Source organism: Poecilia formosa, unplaced genomic scaffold (assembly GCF_000485575.1).
Source record: "Poecilia formosa unplaced genomic scaffold, Poecilia_formosa-5.1.2 Scaffold102, whole genome shotgun sequence".
NCBI classification, from domain to species: domain Eukaryota; kingdom Metazoa; phylum Chordata; class Actinopteri; order Cyprinodontiformes; family Poeciliidae; genus Poecilia; species Poecilia formosa.
Genome location: NW_006800041.1, coordinates 658,437 through 681,450, shown reverse-complemented (window position 1 = coordinate 681,450; position 23,014 = coordinate 658,437). Strand labels below are relative to the sequence as shown.

The 23,014-nt window shown below is 38.3% G+C and overlaps 1 protein-coding gene across 6 annotated transcripts; it reads left to right on the top strand.

Annotated features, from left to right (window-relative positions):
- The first annotated feature begins 2,918 nt into the window (after positions 1–2,918).
- lpin1a (lipin 1a) lies at positions 2,919–22,590 on the top strand. Of its 6 annotated transcripts, none has more exons than XM_016674818.1 (24): positions 2,919–3,114; positions 6,346–6,546; positions 7,427–7,522; positions 10,884–10,980; positions 11,063–11,279; positions 12,123–12,197; positions 12,356–12,448; positions 12,609–12,717; positions 13,368–13,605; positions 14,144–14,293; positions 14,384–14,477; positions 14,743–14,939; positions 15,077–15,170; positions 15,737–15,806; positions 16,406–16,492; positions 16,724–16,816; positions 16,937–16,998; positions 17,093–17,231; positions 17,669–17,817; positions 17,983–18,069; positions 19,284–19,436; positions 19,922–20,036; positions 20,243–20,346; positions 20,475–22,590. In XM_016674818.1, the coding sequence occupies exons 2-24, from the start codon at positions 6,355–6,357 to the stop codon at positions 20,644–20,646; spliced, it is 2,883 nt and encodes a 960-aa protein (XP_016530304.1). In that variant the 5' UTR covers positions 2,919–3,114; positions 6,346–6,354; the 3' UTR covers positions 20,647–22,590. The 6 variants fall into 6 exon arrangements, with proteins under 6 accessions (XP_016530304.1, XP_016530308.1, XP_016530306.1 ...); XM_016674819.1 differs by having other exon boundaries at positions 2,920–3,114; positions 14,144–14,290; XM_016674822.1 differs by lacking the exon at positions 12,356–12,448.
- The last annotated feature ends 424 nt before the right edge of the window (positions 22,591–23,014 follow it).

Sequence of the window (23,014 nt, the reverse complement as noted above, 5' to 3'; positions counted from 1 at the left end):
ATGCATTGTTGACCTCGGAGGGGTACTGCCTGGGAGAGAGTAGGCAAGTTCCTTCTCAGCAAAACAAACCCTGTTTAGGCCCCCAGCTCTCACGTGTTTGGCACGAGGCTACACTGTAGCTGGGAACATATCAGGGAGCACTCGGACAAACACGAATACCCTGATTACATACACCAAGACGTAGGATACTGTTAATGTATGCTGATGTTTCCTAACACAGGCATTAAAGCCATGTTTGGACTTCTGCTACTTTAAAGAAATAAACTTTTTTATGTCAGTCGTCTTCTTTACTGATGAGCAAAAACATGTGATCGCTGTATGATCGACGCCACTTAATACTGATCTCATGATTGTCCTTTGAGAGTGTAAAGTAGTTTGAGATTTTGTAAAGATTTTAAACGTAGCATTTCTTGGCGAATGTATGTAAGGAAGCCTCATACCACCATAGGCTTGTGGTGAACCACCACAAGTCCAACTCCTGTCACAACTCTGCTGTCGTCAGAGTTGTGCTTAGAGATGCTGACTACAGCTTCTTGACTGTTTTTGCAGTATAAGCCTTAGCTAGCACTTAGCTAAGCCCTTAAACTCCTGAATCTCTCTCAAGTCCAGCATTTTTCCCTGACCGTCATGTTTTCCTCCATCCCTTTTCTCCCCCTCTCTCTTTGTTCCTCCCTGTTGAATGGGACAGTTCCTAGAAAGCCCAGCACATTTCCTTGCTTTCCTGCCTGGTTCTGAGAGTCCATTTGTGTGTGGGTGTGTGTGTGTGTGTGTGTGTGTGTATATGAACTGTGTGTTCATCAGGCGCAAGGCCAAAGTGAAAGGTCACATGATCCACAGTTACGCAATGCAAGGTATGTGTGCAGTGACAGCAAAGTTTGATCAATACAGTCATTAACTCTAACATGTGTTGGCTCTGGAGCTGTTTCCACACACACACGCGTGCACACACACACACACACACGCACACACACGCACGCACACAATCTGAGTCCAATGCGTTGAGGCCCAGAATACCAAGAAGGACCAGACCCAAACAGATGAGAGTAAGTTCAGGGAGGTGGTTCTTAGAAACTTTAAGCAACAACAGAAAAAGCCACGTGACTAAACTGAAGGAGACTCTGTAAAGAAAAACTTTGGATTACCTTTTTTCAGAATACAAACTGTTTTATTACAGCACGATTTAAAAAGAATTCACCAACAGTAAAAATGAAGTAATATTCTCCCATTTTATTAACAGAGTTTTACATTTTAATTAAAAAAAAAAAAAACATTTGAAAAAGGTCAGATTTTTAGGTTTATTTCAAATTCTCTGGCTATCATAGATCGGATTAATCCATCAAAAGCTCAGAAACTAACTTTTGAGATGTAATAATAGTAGGCAAAATTACAAATGATGAACTGATCATGAAACAAGAACACAAACATCTTTACACAGGACACACTAAGATAACGGAAGAATCCAGCAGGGCATGAATGATACTGACAAACTTCAGTAATGGGGACAACAGATGAGACAAGACGGCTGTTAAAATAGAAACAGATGAATGAATGGACTCAACGTGGGAACAAAACAAAAATATGTGGGTGGCACAGAAAAAACATGAACAAAAGGTCTGAAACTGACCTAAAAATATATATGAAACATACCACAAAATAAACCTGAATGGTTATAATGAACCAGAGTAAAGAATTCAAAAGATGCTAGAAGCTTGTGACAGAAAATGAAGCCAAATAGACTTTAAATTATGAAATGCATTCATTTTACTAGCAAAATAAAACAGGAGAGAGTAAAATGTGCTAAAACACAAACTAAATTAACTTTTATCATTTTATCTTTTGACTGTTTGCAAATGAATAGTTTCACTAAAGACCCACTGGGGCTTTTGCATGACTGTTGAAGCCTTCAGGCTGCACGAATGTCAATGCTATTTTTGTCTCCACGGTCACATACTAAACTTATGTTTCTTCTTAATGGTAACATGACCTCGCTCCTCTCTCAAGTTTACATACAGCATGTACCTTCTGTGTTCTTGAAGGTTTATATTTATTATTGCCATTCACTGTCCTTAGTAACAAAACACTGATACTGATACAACCCGGCAGCAATAAAGACATCATTCAGGGTAAATAATTTATTAGTGTATAATCATGTGTCACCTCTGAGAAGCTTTTGGCATTGCTGCTCAAAAGCTAAAATTTTTTTTTTTTTAAATTCCAATGTTATTGTTTCAAAACCTGTAAAATTTTTCATCATACGATTCCCATGCTTCTGTTCAAACCACAAATGACAATTTAAAAGAGACGTATGATTAGCAGAACATTGCAGGGCCTACCCAAGCAGAAATCATCTGGTGCTAGTCTTTTGGAAAAGCAGGAAGAGTTGTAAATGTAAAAGACATGCAGACAATCTCATTAGGGGACCATATGTAAATGGAGTTTTTTTTTTTTTTTTTTTTTTTAGAAAAAAGTGATAAGGAAATTTATATATTTATTACACAATCTGGTGGAGTGTTGTATCAAAATCAAAATAACAATGTATAAATGTTCTACATAGCTATATCAGTATATCAGATTTTTTAGCGATAGAAAAAAAAATGTTTCTCTTTTCTCCGATTAACAGCAACAAGATCAGGTGATGCACTTCTGCATTTGTCCTCCTCACACACACATTGCACATTACACACTATTCGTACATATAAAATGATTTAACCATAAACCACGTAACGCTATCCCTGCAGAGAACTTGTGTTTAATTAGACCAAAATACGATTTAATCTTGTCCTGAATTACAATAAACAACCACATAAATTACCACAGAGCGGATCCTAAATGGGAAATATTCCATAAACAATAATATATGACGTCACCCGCAGCTCCACCAATCAGCTCCCTCCGTGCTCTCCGCTCCGAGGCGGAGGGAGGAATATCTCAGCCCTCAGAAGCAACCTTCAGCAGACAGAGAGGATCTGTGATCAGATGTCAGGGAAACTGAATGATGCGGAACGTTACCGGTGATGTTTGATCCGGACTCTGACGCGCATTAACGCTGATGACAGAGTGGGAGGATTGAATGGCGGAAAGATCCCGGAGCGAAGAGCCGCGTCAATAAATAATGTAAGCAGAGAGAGGATGGCTACTGTGGGATGTTTACACCCCACATATTTCAGTGTTCTGCATCGCAGCTTCCTCGGAGCGGAGCTTCTAAGCTGAATTGAAGGCAGCTAAAATGACTGCAGGTTGCAGAACCTCTTCTATCTGTGTGTGTTTGTTTTGCGCTGATGCTTCGACACGCAGGCCACGCATCACACTGCATTGCTCACCAGCCCCGTGTAGATGCAACGTGCGTTTTTTCTTCTTCTTCTTTTTCTCTCTCTGTTCATAGTTAATTGTGCTGTCTGACGACCGTTTTAAAAACACTAAAATCCTAACAGAAGTGTTGCTTTCCTCGGTGAAAGTAGTTGATAATTAATCTATTTGCAGAGAGTAATTTTGGAGCGTCAATCCAACTGCAGCTCCAATTGGTGCGACTCAGGAGTTCATCATCTGTAAACCCGTCCAGTTTATCAGTGACCTCTTTCTCACCTCACCGTTAATAGTGGTGAAGCGTGTGACTTCATTTTAAGCTTTAGAGGAGAAAGAGTCTGTCCTCCGTTTAACGTGACTATATTGTGATGGTAAATTTAAATTATGTTAAATTTATGTAAAGATCTTTTTAAAAGCATTCTGCAGGATTAAATAACGTGGTTTGTATGGTGATTGCCTATTACATAACAGAGGGACACTTTGATTGGCTGTGGTAAAGGGGTGTCCTGGAAGAGTGGCCAAGGGTCGCTGTGCTTTGAAAAAACAATTCGACCCCTCACTGATTTGCTTTTATTTTGCACTTAGATGCTTCAGATAATCAAAGATGTTAGCATCATGCAAGATAACCAGAGAATATGCATAATGCACTTTTGAAATGCTTATTTTGTTTATTAAGGTAGAAAACAAGACTTTTCAACTGGTTGTGCCATCTTTGGTAACAACTACCATCGAGCTTCTGGGATAAATGGTTTTGATTGTTGTATTTCATTGTGGGGAAAATTTGGCCAAGAGAATCATTTTAATTTGTTCTATTGGAGACTTTTCCAGTATGAAAGGCCTCCCACATTGCCTGGGACTCATTCAAGTCCAGACTTTAACTGGGCCGCTCCAAAACACATCTGTCTTTAGAGCCATTCAGAGGTGGACTTCCTGTTGTGCTTTGGACCATTATTTTACTATAAACCAAGGACAGCTTTAGGTCATTAGTAGATGATTTTTGATCAAGAGGGCAATTTATTGCTCCATTAATAAGGCATGTTTGCGGTGTCTGGTTGCGCCCCCTGCGTGTCATATGGTGCTCTTTTTGTGATATTGTGTTCTTTTTCTGTTAGTTTTATAGGAGAAAAACCTTCCAACAGCTGCTTTGACCTTTGAACTCTCTGATGGATGTCATTTTTGCCTCTTTCCAAAACGATGTTGGTTTTTTACTCTTAGTTCATGACTTAACAAAGGGAGTGATTACTTTTCCACATGATGCCAGATGATTTTTCTTCTCTTAAAAAATGTAATTATCTTTAAAACACTACATGGTGTGTTTATGCAGATTATCTTTGTCCACACCCGAAATGCGTTGACTGAAACATTGTAGACAAACATACAAGAACAGTAGAAGTCTAGGTAGAAAGGAAAGCTTATTCACATCTCTACAGAAACAAATACTAATTTTGTCAGGACTACAATTTGTAACAAGACATTAAGTAAACACAGGCAGTCTAGTCAGTGGTGTAGTTAAAGTCTCAGTTAGCCTTGAACTGATTGCACTTAGCGTTGAACTTTATCAGGATCTGAAAAGCAGTTCACCACTACAATGGCTGTGCAAGATTGTGTTTTTCTGCGTTAGCACATGAATAGAGACATGCATGTGCACTTATGGGGCAATGTTTACAGTGAAAGCCGTGCATGCATGAATGGACATGTTATCAGGTTGTTGCTGTAGAGACAAAGACACTAAATGGACCAGGAAGTGAGAGTGAAGCAAACGGTCAGTTGCACAATCAGTGCCAAGCAAATCCGCTCCCAGTTGCTGAGCGTTCGGTCATGCCCAACATATCAACATGTTTATCCAGATAACAAAACAGCATTTCTTTTCCACACTAATGCAGCATCTCATGCCTCGACAACATCGTGTTTTTGTAAAATTTTAGAACTAACTTTCTTTCCATTTTGACTTTAACTTGATGAAAAGTTGCAATACTCATGACTCAGCTGTTCATTGTTTTTTTTCTTTGCCAGGCTTTTGTCACAGTTGCTTTATTATAACAACCTGTGATGAGTAACTTGTCGGTCTGCTTGGCGACAGAAGTTCCTCAGACTTTGATTCTTGTTAAAAAAAAAATCATCTTCATCAGAAGTGTTTCTTCGTGTCTTCTCGTAGCATGAAGCCACCTGTTCCCTTAGACATGCTGGATTGTCTGTGGATGTTTATGTAAACGCAGCAGTATCTGAGTCAGCACACCTACCACAGAGATCACGTAATCTTTGTTCTTGTACAGCTGTCTCCATCCTACGAACCCCTTTGTTACATTATACATAATAAATTTCACTCAGCTCTTTTTTGCTTTGTCTTAGTTCCTGCTATAGTTTCAGCAACTGTAGTTTATTTCACATTTTGTTTCCTGTGAGGGTGTTTTGTGTTATGTATTTTTCAGCATACATTGAGATAGATTATTTTGTTCTAGACTGATAAGTAAAAAAATATATATAAATATCTAACATTTTTCTTTTTATTAAATCTGAATATCTTACGGGAAAGTTGCAATTTACACTTCGAGTTGAAGAAAATGTCCTACAGTCAAATTTTGTTATATATTATTGTACACAGTGGAAAAAAAAGTATTTTAAATGCTCTATCTGTTGCTCTAATGTCTAATAACACTGCATGTTGCATGTTCATGACTTTGCTTGCATCTGCAGCGAAGCTTTAGCAATCTTCAAAGATTTTAAGATTCTGGAACAATAAGGCGTCTTCAGTCTCTTAGAGGTAATCTTGTCCCTGATTGACCGTGAAGAAGCGGTAGAGACATTTGACAATTTTATTTTTAGCATCTTTTTCCTGAGGCAAGAACATCTACATGCACAGATGAATAAACATACTCCTCACAAAGCAGCATCCCAAGAATGAAGAAATGGATTCGAAAACATTGTTGTTTTTTTTTGTAGGCAGGAAAAAGTTTCTCTCTCTCTGTCTGACTTACACGTAGATCATTAGCATGTTGATAAACTCTATAAATCAAAGGACTAATTACACGTCTTTATTTCCAGCTACAGACCATGAACTATGTGGGTCAGCTGGCGGGCCAGGTGTTTGTGCAGGTCAAGGAGCTGTACAGGGGGCTCAACCCTGCAACGCTGTCTGGATGCATTGATGTCATTGTGGTCCGGCAGCCGGACGGCTCGCTGCAGTGCTCCCCGTTTCACGTCCGCTTCGGAAAGATGGGTGTGCTGCGGTCCCGTGAGAAAGTGGTAAGAGTCTCCTTGTTTTACGTTCACATCTAGTTGTGTTTTCTGTATGCTGTTTGTTAGAGGTGGTGTGTACGGATACAAGTAATGTTACAGGATAAAAAAGAAAAATAAAACCAGCAAAGAAAACAGGATAAACAACAGTATTCTTATGTTTATCTTATCATTTCTTTTATTTTCACAACATTTGCAGTATAAAACGTAAAAATGACTTTGACATTTTTCACTATGTAAAGGTGCATGTCTAGTACCACTTTATCAAGCAGTTCATTAACAAATTCCCTGCTAGATTATTTTCAATTATTTATTATTTTTAATTCTAATTTTACAAAGCTAAACTTCAATATATTTTATTGAAGTTTAATGTGATGGACCTACACTAAGTACTGCACTATTGTGAAGTTGGATATTAATGATACATATAATCCTTTTTGAAAATCTAAATTTGAAAAGACAGAGACTTTGCTCCTTCCCCCAAAATAAAATTCAAGTGCCAATTGTGTGTGTAAGTCACCAAATTAATAAATCCGCAGTGTGTAGTTTAATCTCATTATACGTCCAGCTATTCTCTGAAAGTCTAAGGGTTTTTTTGTTGTTGTGTGCATTGGCGAAAAACAACATAGTAAAGGTCGAGAAACACAACAGCCAGGTGAGGAATACAGTTGTAGGAAAGTTTAAAGCAGGATTAAGTTATAACACAGGATCTCTGGACATTTCTGAGAACAATCCATTGTTCCAAAATGGAGTAAGCCACAAACGCAAACATTACATTATAATGGTTGCATCATACCTCAACTAAGATTTTTATATTTCCATAGGAGTAAAGTAAATTTCAGGGAGTTGTTTGGAACAGGCTAAGGGTCAACACTTTTGTTTCTCATAGGTGGACATAGAGATTAATGGAGAGCCAGTTAGTTTGCACATGAAGCTTGGAGAGAATGGAGAGGCTTTCTTCGTCACGGAGACTGAGAACACACTGGTGAGTGATGACTGACGGATTCATTACTGCAGTTCAATAAACACGAGCAATTATAGCGCAGAACACAGCGTAACTTGTAGACGTAGGTTTTCACTGCCTGAAATAACACACAGATGAGTGTGATTAGTTCCTGCCACCTTTTACAGTTTTAACTCCTTTACAATTCACTGTTTGATCTGTCGCTACAACTTGTTATTTTAACTGCCATTCCTGCCCAGACAAGCCTGGAAAATCCAGAAAAGCATCCTTGGGCATTTTGTTTTCTACATGAAGCTGTCAGAGGAGGGACATCCTATCAAAAACTATTTAACATCCTTCCATCTGATTATTCTCAAATCTTTGTCATGGTTTGTTTTGCTCAAATATGGTAAAGTTTTGAATATTGTATCAGAAGCATACAAAGGGGCCTTAGTCCAAGTGAGAACAATAATATTGTTGCTTACTCATTAGTTAGATGGTGCTTTTGAACATCAGATGAGACATAAATCCACAAGCATACTGAGCAGATATTTTGAAATTTCCGGTGTCATTTTGGCTTTTATTCTCTTATATTCCTGGAAGAAATGACTCTAACTAGTAAGAAAGAATCAACAACTCAATCAAACTGGTTTATCTAAAAACACCCAGAGAGAGTCCAAAGTGTTTTAAGATGTGACCCTGCTGCAATCAATCTTTATGCTTCCGCAATACATGTCATATGTTTTATCTTAAGTTTTACTTACTGAGTGAATATCAAGGAAATAATTATATCAGCCTCAAACAGATACATTTTTACATATGTATATAAAATGCGAAAAATAAGTGTTTGAAATAACAGCGTAGTCGATGAGTCAATGTAACGTTAGCATCACACACCTAAAAGCTTTGCTCAGTAGCTTTGTGACCAGGGCAGGTCAGATGCATAACAAAGCCACTGCCAGGCTCCACCAGGCCAGCAGGGGGCGACCGAGAGCCTTTGAATTCTCACACAGGAAAAATGTCAGAACGTATTTTTGTGGTTGCTTTTAGATTTTGGACAAGAAAAAGAGACTTTTGTGCTTGATTTATCCCCGCACCCCTGCCCCCAAAAAATATTAGATTTAAAAGAATTCTACATTTTTTAACAAATTCTGAAGAATCATCAAAACACATAACTTGCTTAGATTTTTTAAAGAACTGACACATACTGTGTGTAAACATGCAGTTTTACATTAGCAGCATCACAGTGTAATGCTTTGATTTTAGTTGATTTGAACAAATTCTACAGTTTTTCTTTACATCATTTATATCTTAAAAATATCATCATAAGTTCACTCTATGATATTTAATTAATAGACAAATGTTGCCTGACTTGTTAAGTCTAAAATATTTTCTAAATACACAATGCGCATATAATTAAACAAGCTGATTCCCAGGTAATTAGTAAAATTTTGTCTTTTGGACAGTGGCGTCCAAACGTAAATCCTGCATGGGGCCTGGTTCGACACAGACCCGGCTCTGCATTTGATAATGAGAGAATGTGTCTGGAAATGTAAGCAGGGCTTATTGCGAAAAAACAGATTCAACTGAGAGCATGTTGGCACTTATCCACTTCGCTTTTAGCTATGTGGAATAAGACAACAGAAAAAAGTACTCTAGCGCAGTAACATTTTAGGCACACTATCACCGGGGAATCCTGTTACATGGAGGCATTTGCAGCTGTAATTCTGGCTTAACAGGAAATAGACTAAGCTGGAGACACTTGTGTTTACTTTGAAATTAGTTTTGAGTGAAAGATAAGGATGCATAAAGGTTAGAGAGGAGCACTGGAGGTGGAGTTTGGCAGAGGGGCAGCGAAGAGGAGTGGCTACAACTTTTCTGGAGGAAAACAAAGCCAGCCCAACTCTACTAATGGGATAAACAAACGTGAGCAGTCACAATTACGTTAGTGGCACCACGAGAAGAGTTGTCTGCTTTCCTGAATGCAGAGTGATTTGGAAAAGGCGATTATTAGAGGGGATGAGCAGCTTCTAAAACTTAAGTTTTGTGTACATAGGTGTATATAGGAAGTGAGTTTGAATTTTCCTGTAAATAAACCATACTGTTCTGCTCAGATGTAGCTTTAAATCCTCTCCTTCTCTCAGCCCTCCCTTTGCAGAGTGGAAAACTGCCAGAGACCTATTTATAGTTCTGACCAATTCACTCTCTGTGCCTTGTGTGTTCACACACAGAAATTCGCTGGTCACTGATCTGTGCAGACAGGACAGACAGGGGGACAGAGGATCAGACAGACGTACTGTACGTCATCTAAAAGCGGATCATAGCTTTCTGTTGGATGAACAGGTTTAGGAGGACCTTAGGGGACAGCTTGAGGAACTTTTAAATTTACATATTTTATGTGTCTTCGTTTTGCCCTTTCCCCCAGTTCTAATCTAAAGTTTCACATGTTGAAGGAAAAAACTGTTTTTTTGTTAGAACTATGTGGGATCAACCCCAGACATCTTTTTCACTCCTACTCACCCGCTCTCCCTCCCTTTATCTACTCCTCAGGGTGTAAAATTAAACTTCGGGACTTGTCAGGACATATGCATTTACAAATAATGTAGGTCCCTCTTGTGAAACACTGCTGCATTCCTGTAGTGCAAAGAGAACCCCCCCTCCCCCCCCAAAAAGCATCATTGAATGTATCTCTCTATGTTCATATTGTAATTTTCTTAAGTATTTATATTATATGTCATTGACTTATATGAAAAAAACTATTTATTTAGCTCAAACCATCACTATTTTATTTAGCTTCATTTAAATCAAGTTTCTTGTTAGTAAAATTTCAGCTGCCTTTGGAAGAAAGGCAGTAAAGGTTTGAGGATGGAAAGTTAGAAGTGAATAAAAAGTCTGAGCTCAAACTGGATCTGGACTGGATGCTCCCAGGTGGGACAGATGTCAGTGCAGACGTGTTTTATCCTTGCATTGTGTGCATTCAGAGGACTGCTTCTATTCCTTTTCCAACTGAATGAGTTAGCCTGCACTACGGCATGTGTGCAGCCAAGCACACATGCCGTAGTGTGTGCTTGGCATGTGTGCTTGCCAAGCACTTTGTGTCCCCTATTTATCTCCCCCCCCACGTGATTTAGCTAATCTTGGCTCAAACGTTAAATCTCTCCGGATTTTGTCAAATCCGGTGGTGAGTGAAAGCTTCTGCCCATCTCCTGTTCTTTCAGCACATGACAAAAATCACATTGGCCATAAAGCAGAGTTCCAGAACAATTTCAAATATTTGCAGTTTCACATATATTGCAGCCCAGAGCATGATTCATTGTACATTTTTAACACCTCATCAGTCTCTGTGAGCTGTTTTTGCTCAGTCGAAGAACTCAAATGATAAAGGCATGCCTCCTGTCAACAGGAAGTGGTACCATCCTACCTTGCAACTTCGCCCATCATGACAGTGGGAGAGGAGTTGATGCAGACCGAACTGGGCAGGGGTGCTTCTCACCATCATGGTACGTTTGGCTAAAAATAAAGGATGGGATTTGTCATTTTGAGAAAAGAAAAATATTTATGCTGCTCTCTTTTATCACACAGACAACATCCCCTGCAGCACACTTCCTGTCCAGAGCCTGGGGCCACAAGATGGAGCGACATCGAAGAAAAGGAGGAAGAGGAGGAGGAAAGCAAGGCCAGAAGGAGGAGGGGGTGCAGGAGGGAGGAGAGAGGACAGTGGGGAGGAGTTCTCAGAGGATGAAGACATGTTTACTATTGATCTGAGTTCGGATGAGGAGAAGGAGGGGGACAGCAGCAGGTGAGTGTGGGGACATGGAGTGCAGTCATTTTTAATCACGAGATTAAATATCACGAGATCACTGTGGATCAGTTGGTTCAGACACAAAGTCCCATTAAACCAGCAGTTTCCACTTTTCTGTAAAGACTTTGAAATGTGCTCATAAACTAGTGTTTCTCTAAAAGCAACAATCTTAATACAAAACGCCCCTTAAGGTCAAGAAAAGAAGGATTTTCAACATGTTTTTTTAACACTGAGCTAAAGAAAATTCCCTTCAACAGTTTTAGCTTTCAGATCTTTTATCTAGACAAGCAGTCATTAAATCTATGAAGAATAATACCGTTTGTTGTTGCCGCCTGCTGTCGTTATCATTTCAACAGAACAAGTCATTTAAAAATAATTATGGACTTCAAGCCTGCACCTGCTAGTGTTTACTTTAGAAATGTTTTCTATTTGAAGGATCTGTTTTTGTTGATTTCACTCCAAGGATTAGTCCTGCTCTCACGATATTCTCATTTCTTTTACATTGTGGATCACTCACTCACTGGCCGCCCTTATTGCAATGGTCTGAGGCCATTTTTAGAAAGTCCAACCACGACTGTGAGCTGGGAAAATTCCCAAATCCCTCAAAGACATGAAGGAATGTGCATTAAGGGTTTCCTTCTCCTCTGACTTAAAGTCACTCAGTGCAGTTTTTAAATGCATGGATTCAGTTAAGCAAGACCAGTTTGAATTTCAGAGTGAAAACATAATAATATTACTTGTAGTGATAATAGCTCTGGATCTCTTGAAACATTTGTGGAAAAAAATCAGTTTGTGTACTTATTACTGCGTGTGTGTGTGCATGTGCGTGTTTGTGATCAGACCAGCATACAATGATCTGGATCCTACAACCAACACCAATTCATACCACATGACAGAGTGGACTGAATCACAGAGGTATCACTTTGACACAAATGTCCCACCCTTTTATGCTTCTTCCAAGCTGTTTTTTTTTATGACAGCATTTATGTTTAGCCTCAGTTTGCTTTAGCTTTTCTGATTCTCATTTCCTTTTGTTGTCATTTTTTGTGTGTTTTACATTCCCCCTAATGAAGTAACATGATTAAGAAGACTCTCTCCATCCATCCATCCTTTGGTCTGTCCATCTCTTGTCCTCAGAGCACGTCTCACTGTTCCTCCCTTGCTGGGTATCATCTTCATTTTTTTCTCTTTCTGAATGAAAATACTGAAACTGACATAATAAATCAGCTTTTGTACAGATTTGAAGAATATGCTGTTTTCTTATAACATACAACAGTATATTATGCTTGGTCCTAATGTTGTGTCTTGTGAAATGTACTTGTACAGCAGTCCAGATGACTCGGCATCATCAACACCGAAGAGTGACTCAGAACTGACCAATCAGACGAATCCTGAAATGCTGTGGACCTGGGGCGAGCTGCCACAGGCTGCACAGGTATACACACACTGACAAAGGTTAGATTAATCACTTGGAGCTCATCATGAAATATGAGTGGTTAAACGATCAATGGAAACATGCAAAAAGAAGAAAAGCAATATACCTTTTTATATTATTTAAAAAGGTATAAATTAAGTTAGAATGCCACTTTGAATACATTTTCTTATACTCTTTTTACATTGTTGTGTTGTTTTTGGAGATCTTGTCTTATTTCCTGTCAGAATCAAATGTCCTGCTTGAACAGAAATCATTTTAAGTCTAAATCAGCCAAGGATGTGAATAATCTTGGGCAAATCTGCATATCTAAAGCATCAGATATGTGCATCATAGTGGAAACACATTTATATGTCTTGCCTATAATTCCAGGAACCAGTAAGCAGAACTACGTATTTTTGCTTTTGCTTTATTTAAACTCAAGCCTTAACTCTGAACATCTTGCTTGAGTATTTCTACAAACAAATCCATATTTAAATAGATACAAATAGGGATAATCAGCAATAAGAAAGTTACAGCTACTCAGCAGGAACAGTTTGTCTCTGAACTGATTAAACTTACAAGTTTGGGCTTTAGAGGGCATGCAGTAATATGAAACTGGGAACAAAAACAAAAACGCAAACTCCAGAGTGAAAAATCTTCCTTCTTTCCAGCCATCCTTCCTTGCTTCTCGCCAGAAGCAGGACTCAGCTGCGGCAGTCTCCATCCCGCTGACTGCAAGCAGCCACTTCAGAGCCATCACGGAGACGGGGTCAGCCCCGGAGGGTCCCTGTGGCTTAGAGTCAGCCCAGGCCACTGCCGCTGACGGGGCCATGGGCGTAGAAGGAAACAGCTGTGAGCCCAGGCTGAAGTTAACGATTACATCGGAGCAGAACTCTGGAGAAGAAAATGGTAAACAAAACGTTGGTTTCTGCAGTGGGACAAAAATAATTATTTCAGTGATCAAACCTTTGAAATGATTGCAATATTTTGGTTACATGTGACAGCCAAGTGGTGCCATGTAAAACATTTCAAAAGTGAAATATGTATGCTTTGATTTTATTATTTGTCAGTTTACAAGGTGTAATGTGCTCAATTTAACCTTTACTGACCTCTAGTGGCTATTTTATACCCTGTTATGTAGTATGTCCATTGTATGCCAAGAGTAAAATTAGAATTTGTTTAAATATATATATGTATATAATTAGGCATTTTTTCTGGTGTGTTTGGAAATTTGAGGTTTGTTGTTCTTGTCTTTATGGGGTTGTGATTGTGAAATGCTAGTTTGCAAAATAATGTTGGATCAAAAACCTCTATGCTAGCTTTTACAAAGTTTCTGTCATTGCCCTGAGACAGTATCAGCAGTCACAGTTATGTAGGTTTTGGTAATTGTAGTTTCATTCGCTTGTTTTCATCCTTCAGTTGGTTTCTGCTGTTTTTTCCCATGCAGTCAAAGAGGCTGAGAATGTTGGCCAGTCGTCTATGGAGGTGGAGACCGCTTGTTCGATGTCCCTAAAGTCTCTCCCCGGTCATCTAACTGAAGAAAGTTCAGGAGGAAGTCCTGTCAGAAGTACTGATTCACCATCGAAGAGGAAAGGTAGTGGCTGCCTTTTGCATAGCCATAAACAATTCAGATACCATATTTTTTATGGGTGCTATAAATAAAAAACGTAATCTTGTCTTGTTTTAGAAAAACGAAGCCAGCATCTGGGGGCTGATGGCGTATATCTGGATGACATTACGGGGCTGGAACCTGAAGTTGCTGCGCTGTACTTCCCGAAAAGGTAAATTTTATTCAGGTGTTGATAGTCAGTCCAACATCCAATCTATTTAATTTTTGACACTCATGTTTCAGTGTTTGGTAAACTTAAGTATAGTTTTATAGCAAAAGGACTTCTACATGTTTGAGAATTTATTTTTGTGAATTTAATTTTTTACATATACTCTTAATCTTGTAGGCGATATAGTATTATGAGAATACTATAATTGACTTAATAAAAGTTTTACAGAAAAATCCTTTAGGATAACTGCATGTGTCTGTCTCGTCAGTGATGGAGGAGGCAGCTCTACGAGGGGGGACTCAGAGATTATGATGGACATGAGGAGCACCAACCAGTCCCCCCAGTCAGTGGGCAGCAGCGGCGTGGACAGCGGAGTGGACAGTTTGTTGGACCAGATAGCTGACCTGCCTCATGTTGCCATCTCTTTGTGCGGAGGACTGTCAGACAACAAGGAGATCACGAAAGGTAGAAAAATGGACCGTGAATATTCTGTATGCTTTTTGCAGAAAAAAAAAAATCTTGTGTTAATTACTGTGTGTTAACCCTGTTTTTGTTCATCAGTTTATCCTCTTCCTATATTGTGTGTGTTTTTAAAACCACAGAGCAATTCCTGGACAGAGCAGTTTCTTACCAGCAGTTCTCAGAGAACCCGTCTATTATAGATGATCCTAACCTGGTGGTCAAAGTTGGAAACAAGTAAGCGTTGCTCTTTCAACAAGTTCATGTTTCATTTGGGAAAACATGATTAAAGATTTCAAAATAGTCAGCCATCATATCTGGGAAGCACTGTTTTTCAAACGTGTCTTAATATTCCTGACATCTTTAAATGAATACTCATAGCTAATAATCAATCAATCAATCAATCAATCAATCAATCAATCAATCAATCAATCAATCAATCAATCAATCAAATTTTATTTGTATAGCAGATTTCAGCAGCAAGGCATCTCAAAGTGCTTTACATAATTAAAATAAAAATAAAAACAGAATAAGCAGTGAAAAAGAGAGAGATTTTGAAAAAGATTAAAACAGATAAAAATATATAAACATTATTAAAAGTAAAGATAAAAATTCAGAGTTTTAGCAGAGCGACAAAAATAGCAATGTGTTTTGAATACCAAGTGTAACTCTTAACTTTGAACTGGGATTTTCAGAAGTTATAACCCAAATATTTAATATTCTGACCATTTTTTTTTAATTTTTTACCTTAACTAAATAAGAGTTTTGAAATGCTCTTTATCGCCCTCTGTGGTGTGTTATAGGTACTACAACTGGACCACGGCTGCTCCTGTTATGCTGGCTATGCAGGTCTACCAGAAACCCCTGCCACAGGTAAGAGCAACACAAGGTTGGAAAAACAAGACGCCCCATTTATTTAGCATTGCAAATGCTAAGGAAAGTATTACATATAATTTTATTAAGATGTAGTCTCAGTGGTATAAAGTATTTTTGCTTCCGTCATTTAAAGCATCGGTTAGCTATTTTGCTACATTGGGTCATTTTGCTAACATTTTTTGCACAGATTTTGTTGCAACCCTCTGCATTACATGTCCCCTGTGCACGCCCAGCATTTTGCCTCTGAATATAAAACCTTTTGCTTTTGCTTCAGTTATTGTCAGTATAAAAACTAAAAATGAACGCATGCCTCTGCAGTCATTTCTGGCTCTCAAATACATTGATTTCATCTTAAGTGACATCAGATCTAGGTGGTTGACGTGAATCATTTGTTTTTAAATATCTGGCATTACCCCAAGTGCTTTGAACTATTATTAGAAGATCGCATCAGCAATCTGTATACAGCAGTGTAATATTGCTTTAAATCTGTTTTCCTGGCACTGAAATAACGTCATGTCTTTTTGCTCCTTCTTTTTTCCCCTTCATTTACATAATTTCTGTCACTTACCATCAAATTGGCATTTGTGTTCACCAAGTGCTGGTGTCTGAGTTATGTTTTTTCTGTTTTTGGCCTCTTCTCATACTGCTTCCCTGGTCTGTTTGGCTCCACCACTTCAGAGCCTGTACGAATTTCTGCTGTTTCCTGGCTTGTTGATCAGAGCATGTCTTTTCTTGTCTGATTCTGTTTTCCGTGTTGTTTTTCTGTTCTCCTTGCATGGGTGTGTGTTAGTGCAGAATAATTGGGGTTCAGTTATCACTTTCCTGTTTCTTTCTTTCTTTTCTGGCTGTCATTCCTGTGCTTGTGCTAGTACATTTCCAGTCATTTTTGAGTTGTATGGCATCATTTTCCTCAGGCCTCGGTGGAGAATATCATGAAGGATAAGATGCCTAAGAAAGGAGGACGCTGGTGGTTTTCATGGAGACGGAGGAACAGTGACTCTAAGTCGGTCAGTCCGCAGACAGACACATTATTCTTTTCTGATTCGTTTTGGGGAAATAATGCCAACAGGATCAGAGGATATAATATTTCAGCTTGCTGAGTTAGCTCTGATCTCTTTGCCCTTCAGGAAACAGCTGCAGAAATGGGAGAGAGAGAAGATGGCTCACTCACTTTGACCTCAGTGAACTGGTGATTTTTCTCACCTAATGACATGGTCACTTTATTCTCTCGCTTTAAAATCAGTTTTCCTGTTTAACCAAACTTGGTGCCTTGAATGTCTTAGTTTGAAAGATGACTTCTCCTCAAGCGACGAGGACCACGCATCATGCAATCAGACGCCAGAATCCTTTCAACCGGAGCCTGTTTTAAACTCCACCGGTGTGTGTTATATGAAGACTCTACGGCTTACGTCAGACCAGCTGGTACTGTAACTGTCTTCAATGTTATTTCTGTTTTGAGGTTTTATAACAAAGAGAATGATATTTTACCAAAAAAAAGAAAAAAAAAAAAGCAATGAACCGCAGGTTAAATATTTAAAGTACATTTTAAGTAAAACCATGCAGTTTACGACCTTCTCAAGAAAATATTTTTCCTGCATTAGTGTAATTTCCTAGTGGAAAGACTGCAAAACTGAGCCTTTATCTAAAAAAAAAGCCTTAATTTAAAATAATTGTTGGCCAAAGTTGTAGACGGTGCTGAATCTCTGGAGCTCCAAGTTTATGACCTCGATTGTGTTAAACGTTTGGGATGCCTGTGCAAAGCACATAACACTAAATAAATTACTTCTAGAAATCCATTTACACTTCTTTATCCTGTGCTTTGCATAACTTCCTGAATTGTGGTCTGTTTGTTTTTATAGGCTAGCCTGCAGCTAAAGGAAGGGCCCAATGAAGTGGTGTTTAGCGTAACCACCCAGTATCAAGGCACCTGCCGCTGTCATGGCACAATCTACCTTTGGAGCTGGGATGACAAGATTATCATCTCAGACATAGATGGAACCATCACCAGGTAAGAAGCAGCAAGTCATCTGCCATCAATAATCATTTCCAGCTTGTTACCAGTAGATGGCAGGTTTTCCACGAGTTGTTCCTCTGTTGAGGTTTGTTTAATGCAGGTTTGGTGTGTAAAGTTTGAGCTTAATCACTTTTGTGTCTGTGTCACAATGTGCTTCAGGTCCGACACTCTCGGCCACATCCTTCCCACACTGGGTAAAGACTGGACCCACCAGGGGATTGCACGGCTCTACCACAGAGTCAGCCTGTGAGTCTTGCCTAACAATTGTCCGTTTTGTCGTTAGGTGTGCACTCCAGTCGTGTGACTTGGAATTGAGTGAGACTTCAGTCACAAATGCAATGATGTTCGACTTGATGAACTCAAAAAAGACTTTGGACTCGACTCAAACTTCCATAGCAGTTGGTTCTGACTTATGCTTGGACATGAGCCAATTCACTAGAAAATACTGAATGCCAAACACAAACTGTTACATGGAATTGCGCCTGGTGTGCTACAATGGAACGCCTGGCACACAATCCAGCTGCTGTGCCTCTTTGGCCATTTGCCAATATTTCCTCCTCCAGTTTCTGCCACTGACACGCTTCATTCTCCAGGTTGTTTACCTTCACTGCGACTCTCTGCACTGTGAGCCGGAACCAAAGTCAGTCCAATCAGCAGCAATAATCATCTAATATAATGAGCTTGATTGTTTAAATAATTCTACTTGCTGTTCTAATGATCGGATACTCGTTCAATATCGTAAAAACAGGTTGCAAGTGATTAACTGGGAGGTAATCTTCATTTTGCATAGAAATAATTTTTTTCAATATTATTGTCATAAATACGTCTCCCCATTTTTTTTCCTCAATTTTTTCCACTTACTGCTTGATCTGGCAAACAAAAACATCTTTAAAAATAATTTAAGACTCTCAAATTTGCTAATTATTACTCTGTGATTCGACAGCATATTTAGTCAATCACTTATTTAAGATTTGAAAATAAAAGTTTAGACTCAAGTTAGGACTTGCATGTCTGTACTTTGGAATCACTTTGGGACTCTAATGTGTTTACTTGGTACTTGACTCGTGACATAGATGGAAAGACTTGAGGCGTACTTGTGCCTTGCAAAACAATGACTTCGCTCCACCTCTGATCTTTAAAATGTAATAATTAAGATTTCTGCTTGTTCACCACACATTTTTAAGTGTATACTAAAAGGAAACACTAGACCTGAAATGTAAACAGTTCATTTAAGAGGTTTGGAAAGGGAACTTCTTAAGGAGACGGAGGCAAATTTCAAGGTATCAAAATGATGCAAAGTAAAATTTCTTTTAAGATATTTTTGATATACACAGCAATTTTATAACAACTGTAGATAAATGATTGTGCTATAACATGCCATTTAATATTTTTATATAAAGAGTTTTTTTTGTTTAGTTTGATACTGTGTTTTGTAACTGAATCATCTTTTTCTGTCACAGAAACGGGTATAAATTCATGTATTGCTCAGCTAGAGCGATCGGCATGGCTGGGATGACGAGGGGCTACCTGCACTGGGTTAATGAAAGGGGAACCATGCTGCCTTTGGGCCCGGTTCTGCTCAGCCCCAGCAGCCTCTTCTCTGCCTTTCACAGGTCTGTGAACTAGACTCAAGTAATCAGCAAAATGTACGGTCATATTTATTAATATATGTTGTTATTATTCAGCGGCTCAGTTCCCTGAAACACAGTACACAGGTTTCATCATGTGCAGCACTTTGAATTGGCTTGTTGCTGAAATGTGCTCTACAAATAAACTTGCCTTGCCTAGGATAATTACACACAGAGTGATGTGTTCAATCCTTCATTACTGTTGATTATGTTGATTTTCCGCTTGCAGGTAGTGAAAACACGACATTTAACATTAGAATATTACATCAGACCAATAAAAAATATACAGTAATGTCGTCCTTTGTGAAAAGCATGTTTAATACCTGCCTAATAATTGTTATCTTTTAAAGTCCATCAGAATGTAACATTTAATTTATTGAATAGGACTGTGTGTACGGCTTATAGTAAGGCTGGACAGTATCAGGAAAGTATTCGAAATATAATATTCCCTCAAAATTCTGTGTTTTCAGGGAGATTATTGAAAAGAAACCAGAATTGTTCAAGATTGAGTGTCTGACGGACATCAAGCATCTTTTCTACCCAAACACTGAACCTTTTTATGCCGCCTTTGGGAACAGAGCCACGGTAAGAAACCTGAACACACACAGTCGCAAACTGTGTACAGCCATTTTCTGATTACACTGAGACCCCTTGATGTCAGCTTTGAGTCAAGTTTCAATTTCTAAAATATTTGACAAGCACAGTGAAAGCTAATTTTGTTTTGTTTTTTTTTTGTATTTTGAACGAAAGGAATAGATGTTTTGGTGCTGACTGAGAATGTTTGATTCCAGGATGTGTATTCGTATAAGGAAGTCGGCATTCCTCTGAACAGGATTTTCACTGTCAACCCAAAAGGAGAGCTGGTACAGGAGCATGCCAAAACAAACATTTCCTCGTAAGTAATACCCGCTGTTTGTTTCTAATTTCCATTGATGTGATTTCACTAAAAACACTCTTGCAGTTTTAAGCTTTTAAAAAATATATAAAATCTTGTTTTTATGGCTGCGTCTTTGTTCCTTTAAGATTTGGACGCCTGTGTGAGATGGTCGACCACGTTTTCCCGGTCCTGCTTCAAAACGAGGAAGCAGAAATCCCCTCCTCTGACAGTTTTGATCAAAACACTGACTGGAGGAAACGGTTGCCTGACAGTAGCAGTCATGAGGAGGATGAGTCCCAGCCTATTGAGGCAAACTGAAGAAATAAAACAAAAACATTGGATCTTCAAGACTGCAACTTTGGCTTGTCCTGGTCATGATGACAGTATCAGAGGTTCACGTCTGAGATCAGAGGTGAACTGAGATGGAAACCGGCCCTGAGGATTTTCCTCTAAAAATGGACGATGAAAACAGTTCCTACGCTAAAACATTACCTATAGGTAATTGTGACTGCTCGTGTAAAATAAATGAATGTATGTATAACTATGTAAGCAGAATAACTAAATAAGTACAAAGTGGAAATAATAATTAAGGGAAAATAGGGACTCATTTTCAGGAAAAATAATTGTGGAAAAGGGAAGTTTTGGGAAAAAAGACAGAAAAATGAACCTGATGCATTTCAACAAAAGGTTGAGAGTTCCTCACAAAGTAAAACTAACACATGGTTTAAAGCACATATGTAAAAGTGTACCATCTCTCTCTCACACACACACACACACAGACACACACACACACATACCACTGCAGGAAAATGTTTACCTCCTCTTTTTTTCAGTCACACAGACCTTTTCATTTAGATTAACACCAATACAGCTGAACAATAAAACAACATTTCCTATGTTATAATGTAATATGTAACTTTAGGTTTTTATGCAGTATCTATTTCCACGTCTTCTTCAGGAAAGAATATTGACATTTTTACTCAACACTGGCAACCTACCACCAAATATTATGCAGACACAAAATGCAGCTTAGTGTGACCTCATGCACATGTGAATCTCCTAGACCTCTCAAACACAGCGTTACATGACAGCTATCCAAGTTATGCAAAAAAAAAACAAAAAAAACACAGGTATTGTTTTCTGTGACAACAACCTCCTCTGCAGGTGCGACTAAATATTTGTGGTATTTTGACCGTGCTACTGTGACAAATTTGTCTAGTTTTCTGTTATCGTGTTCAAGATAAATGCAGGACAATGCAAACAATGTTGTGTAACATGTGGTAACTTGTGAGAATGTAATATATAAATTACACAATATTCTAATGACTAATGTTCATCAATGCAATTTTTTTTTATGTTTATGCAGGTCTGAGTAAATGTAGAGTTTTGTAATGTACAGAGGCAGATAAGTAAAACCATGTGCCCATCCTGTTATTGTAAAAAGAAAAGACAAACAGTGCATATTGTTGTGTCAACATTTCTTTTCCATTCTTTATTTTGTATGTATGTGATGCAGAAGCCTTGCTTTGTGTGTAGCTCAAACAGGGAGAAAACCGCTGTAAATAACACAAATGTTGTTTGGTAGACTACCCAAAGTTGCAAAAGATTTTGAGATGTTGTGCACCATGCAGTGTTTTTTTTTTTCTTTTATTGTATTTTTATTTTTATTTTTTTACTGGTTCTCATTCAGCAGCAGCTATTTAGTACATTGTTGAAGCCACTTTCTGAGTAAAGCTGCAGTGTTTTATCAAATGTTTCCTACTAGTTCCTCTGGCCTCCAGTTATACATCTAGTTGACTGAAATGTCCCGGTATATTTCTTTACAAAAGGAGCAATAGTAAAAGAGCAACTCTTTTTATATAAATCAACTTTATAAAAGGAATCACAGTAATGTCTTTGCTTTTACTTTTATTATGCAAACTATTGTTTAGTAAAAGGTTAGAGAGGAATCCAGTCAATAGCCTCCCAGCTGATCATGATTATGTTGTCGTTTAATAATTGGACGTCCTGCTTTAGGTCTGGTGATGAATTAATCAGGACTTTACCCTTTAAGTTAAGTGAGATATTAACTATGAAAGAGGCATGTGATGTATGAGCTGTTTTCAATGTTAAAGATCAAATAACAATCGCATTTTAGAGATCTGCTTTTACTTTTAGAAAGTGGAAAAACTTAATTAAATCAGTGATTACAACTTCTTCTCAAATTATCTTGTAATTGTCATGTTTTAATTCTTTCTGTGAAAGATTATTTAAAACTTAAAACATTCTTTCGGTCTCTCTTTATTTCCAGTTAACTTTATCACATGTAAAGATTGCAGTTTTTAAGGCAAACAACAGTTTTACTCAACGTGTCGTGAAAACTGTTCTTTGCAATCCAGTCTAAAATGTAGAATAAACAATTTTCAGAAAACTATTGTTCCAATTTGTGTGATTTATTCAAGCATGAATATGAATATACTTTGTTTCTTTTTTCCTTCTCATCAGAGCATTCCTCACTTTTGCTGGATTTATATAACTCAAATCTGCATTAATCTGCGCCGACAAGCAAAATATGACGTTTCTGCAAATGCAAATATAGACTAGAGAGAAAAAGAGACATAATTTTCATGCCTGGAAACAACACATTCTTCTAAATCAGTACTATCCTCTTTAAAGTCCCTGGCCTCTGGTGCTTTTTTCTTTCCCA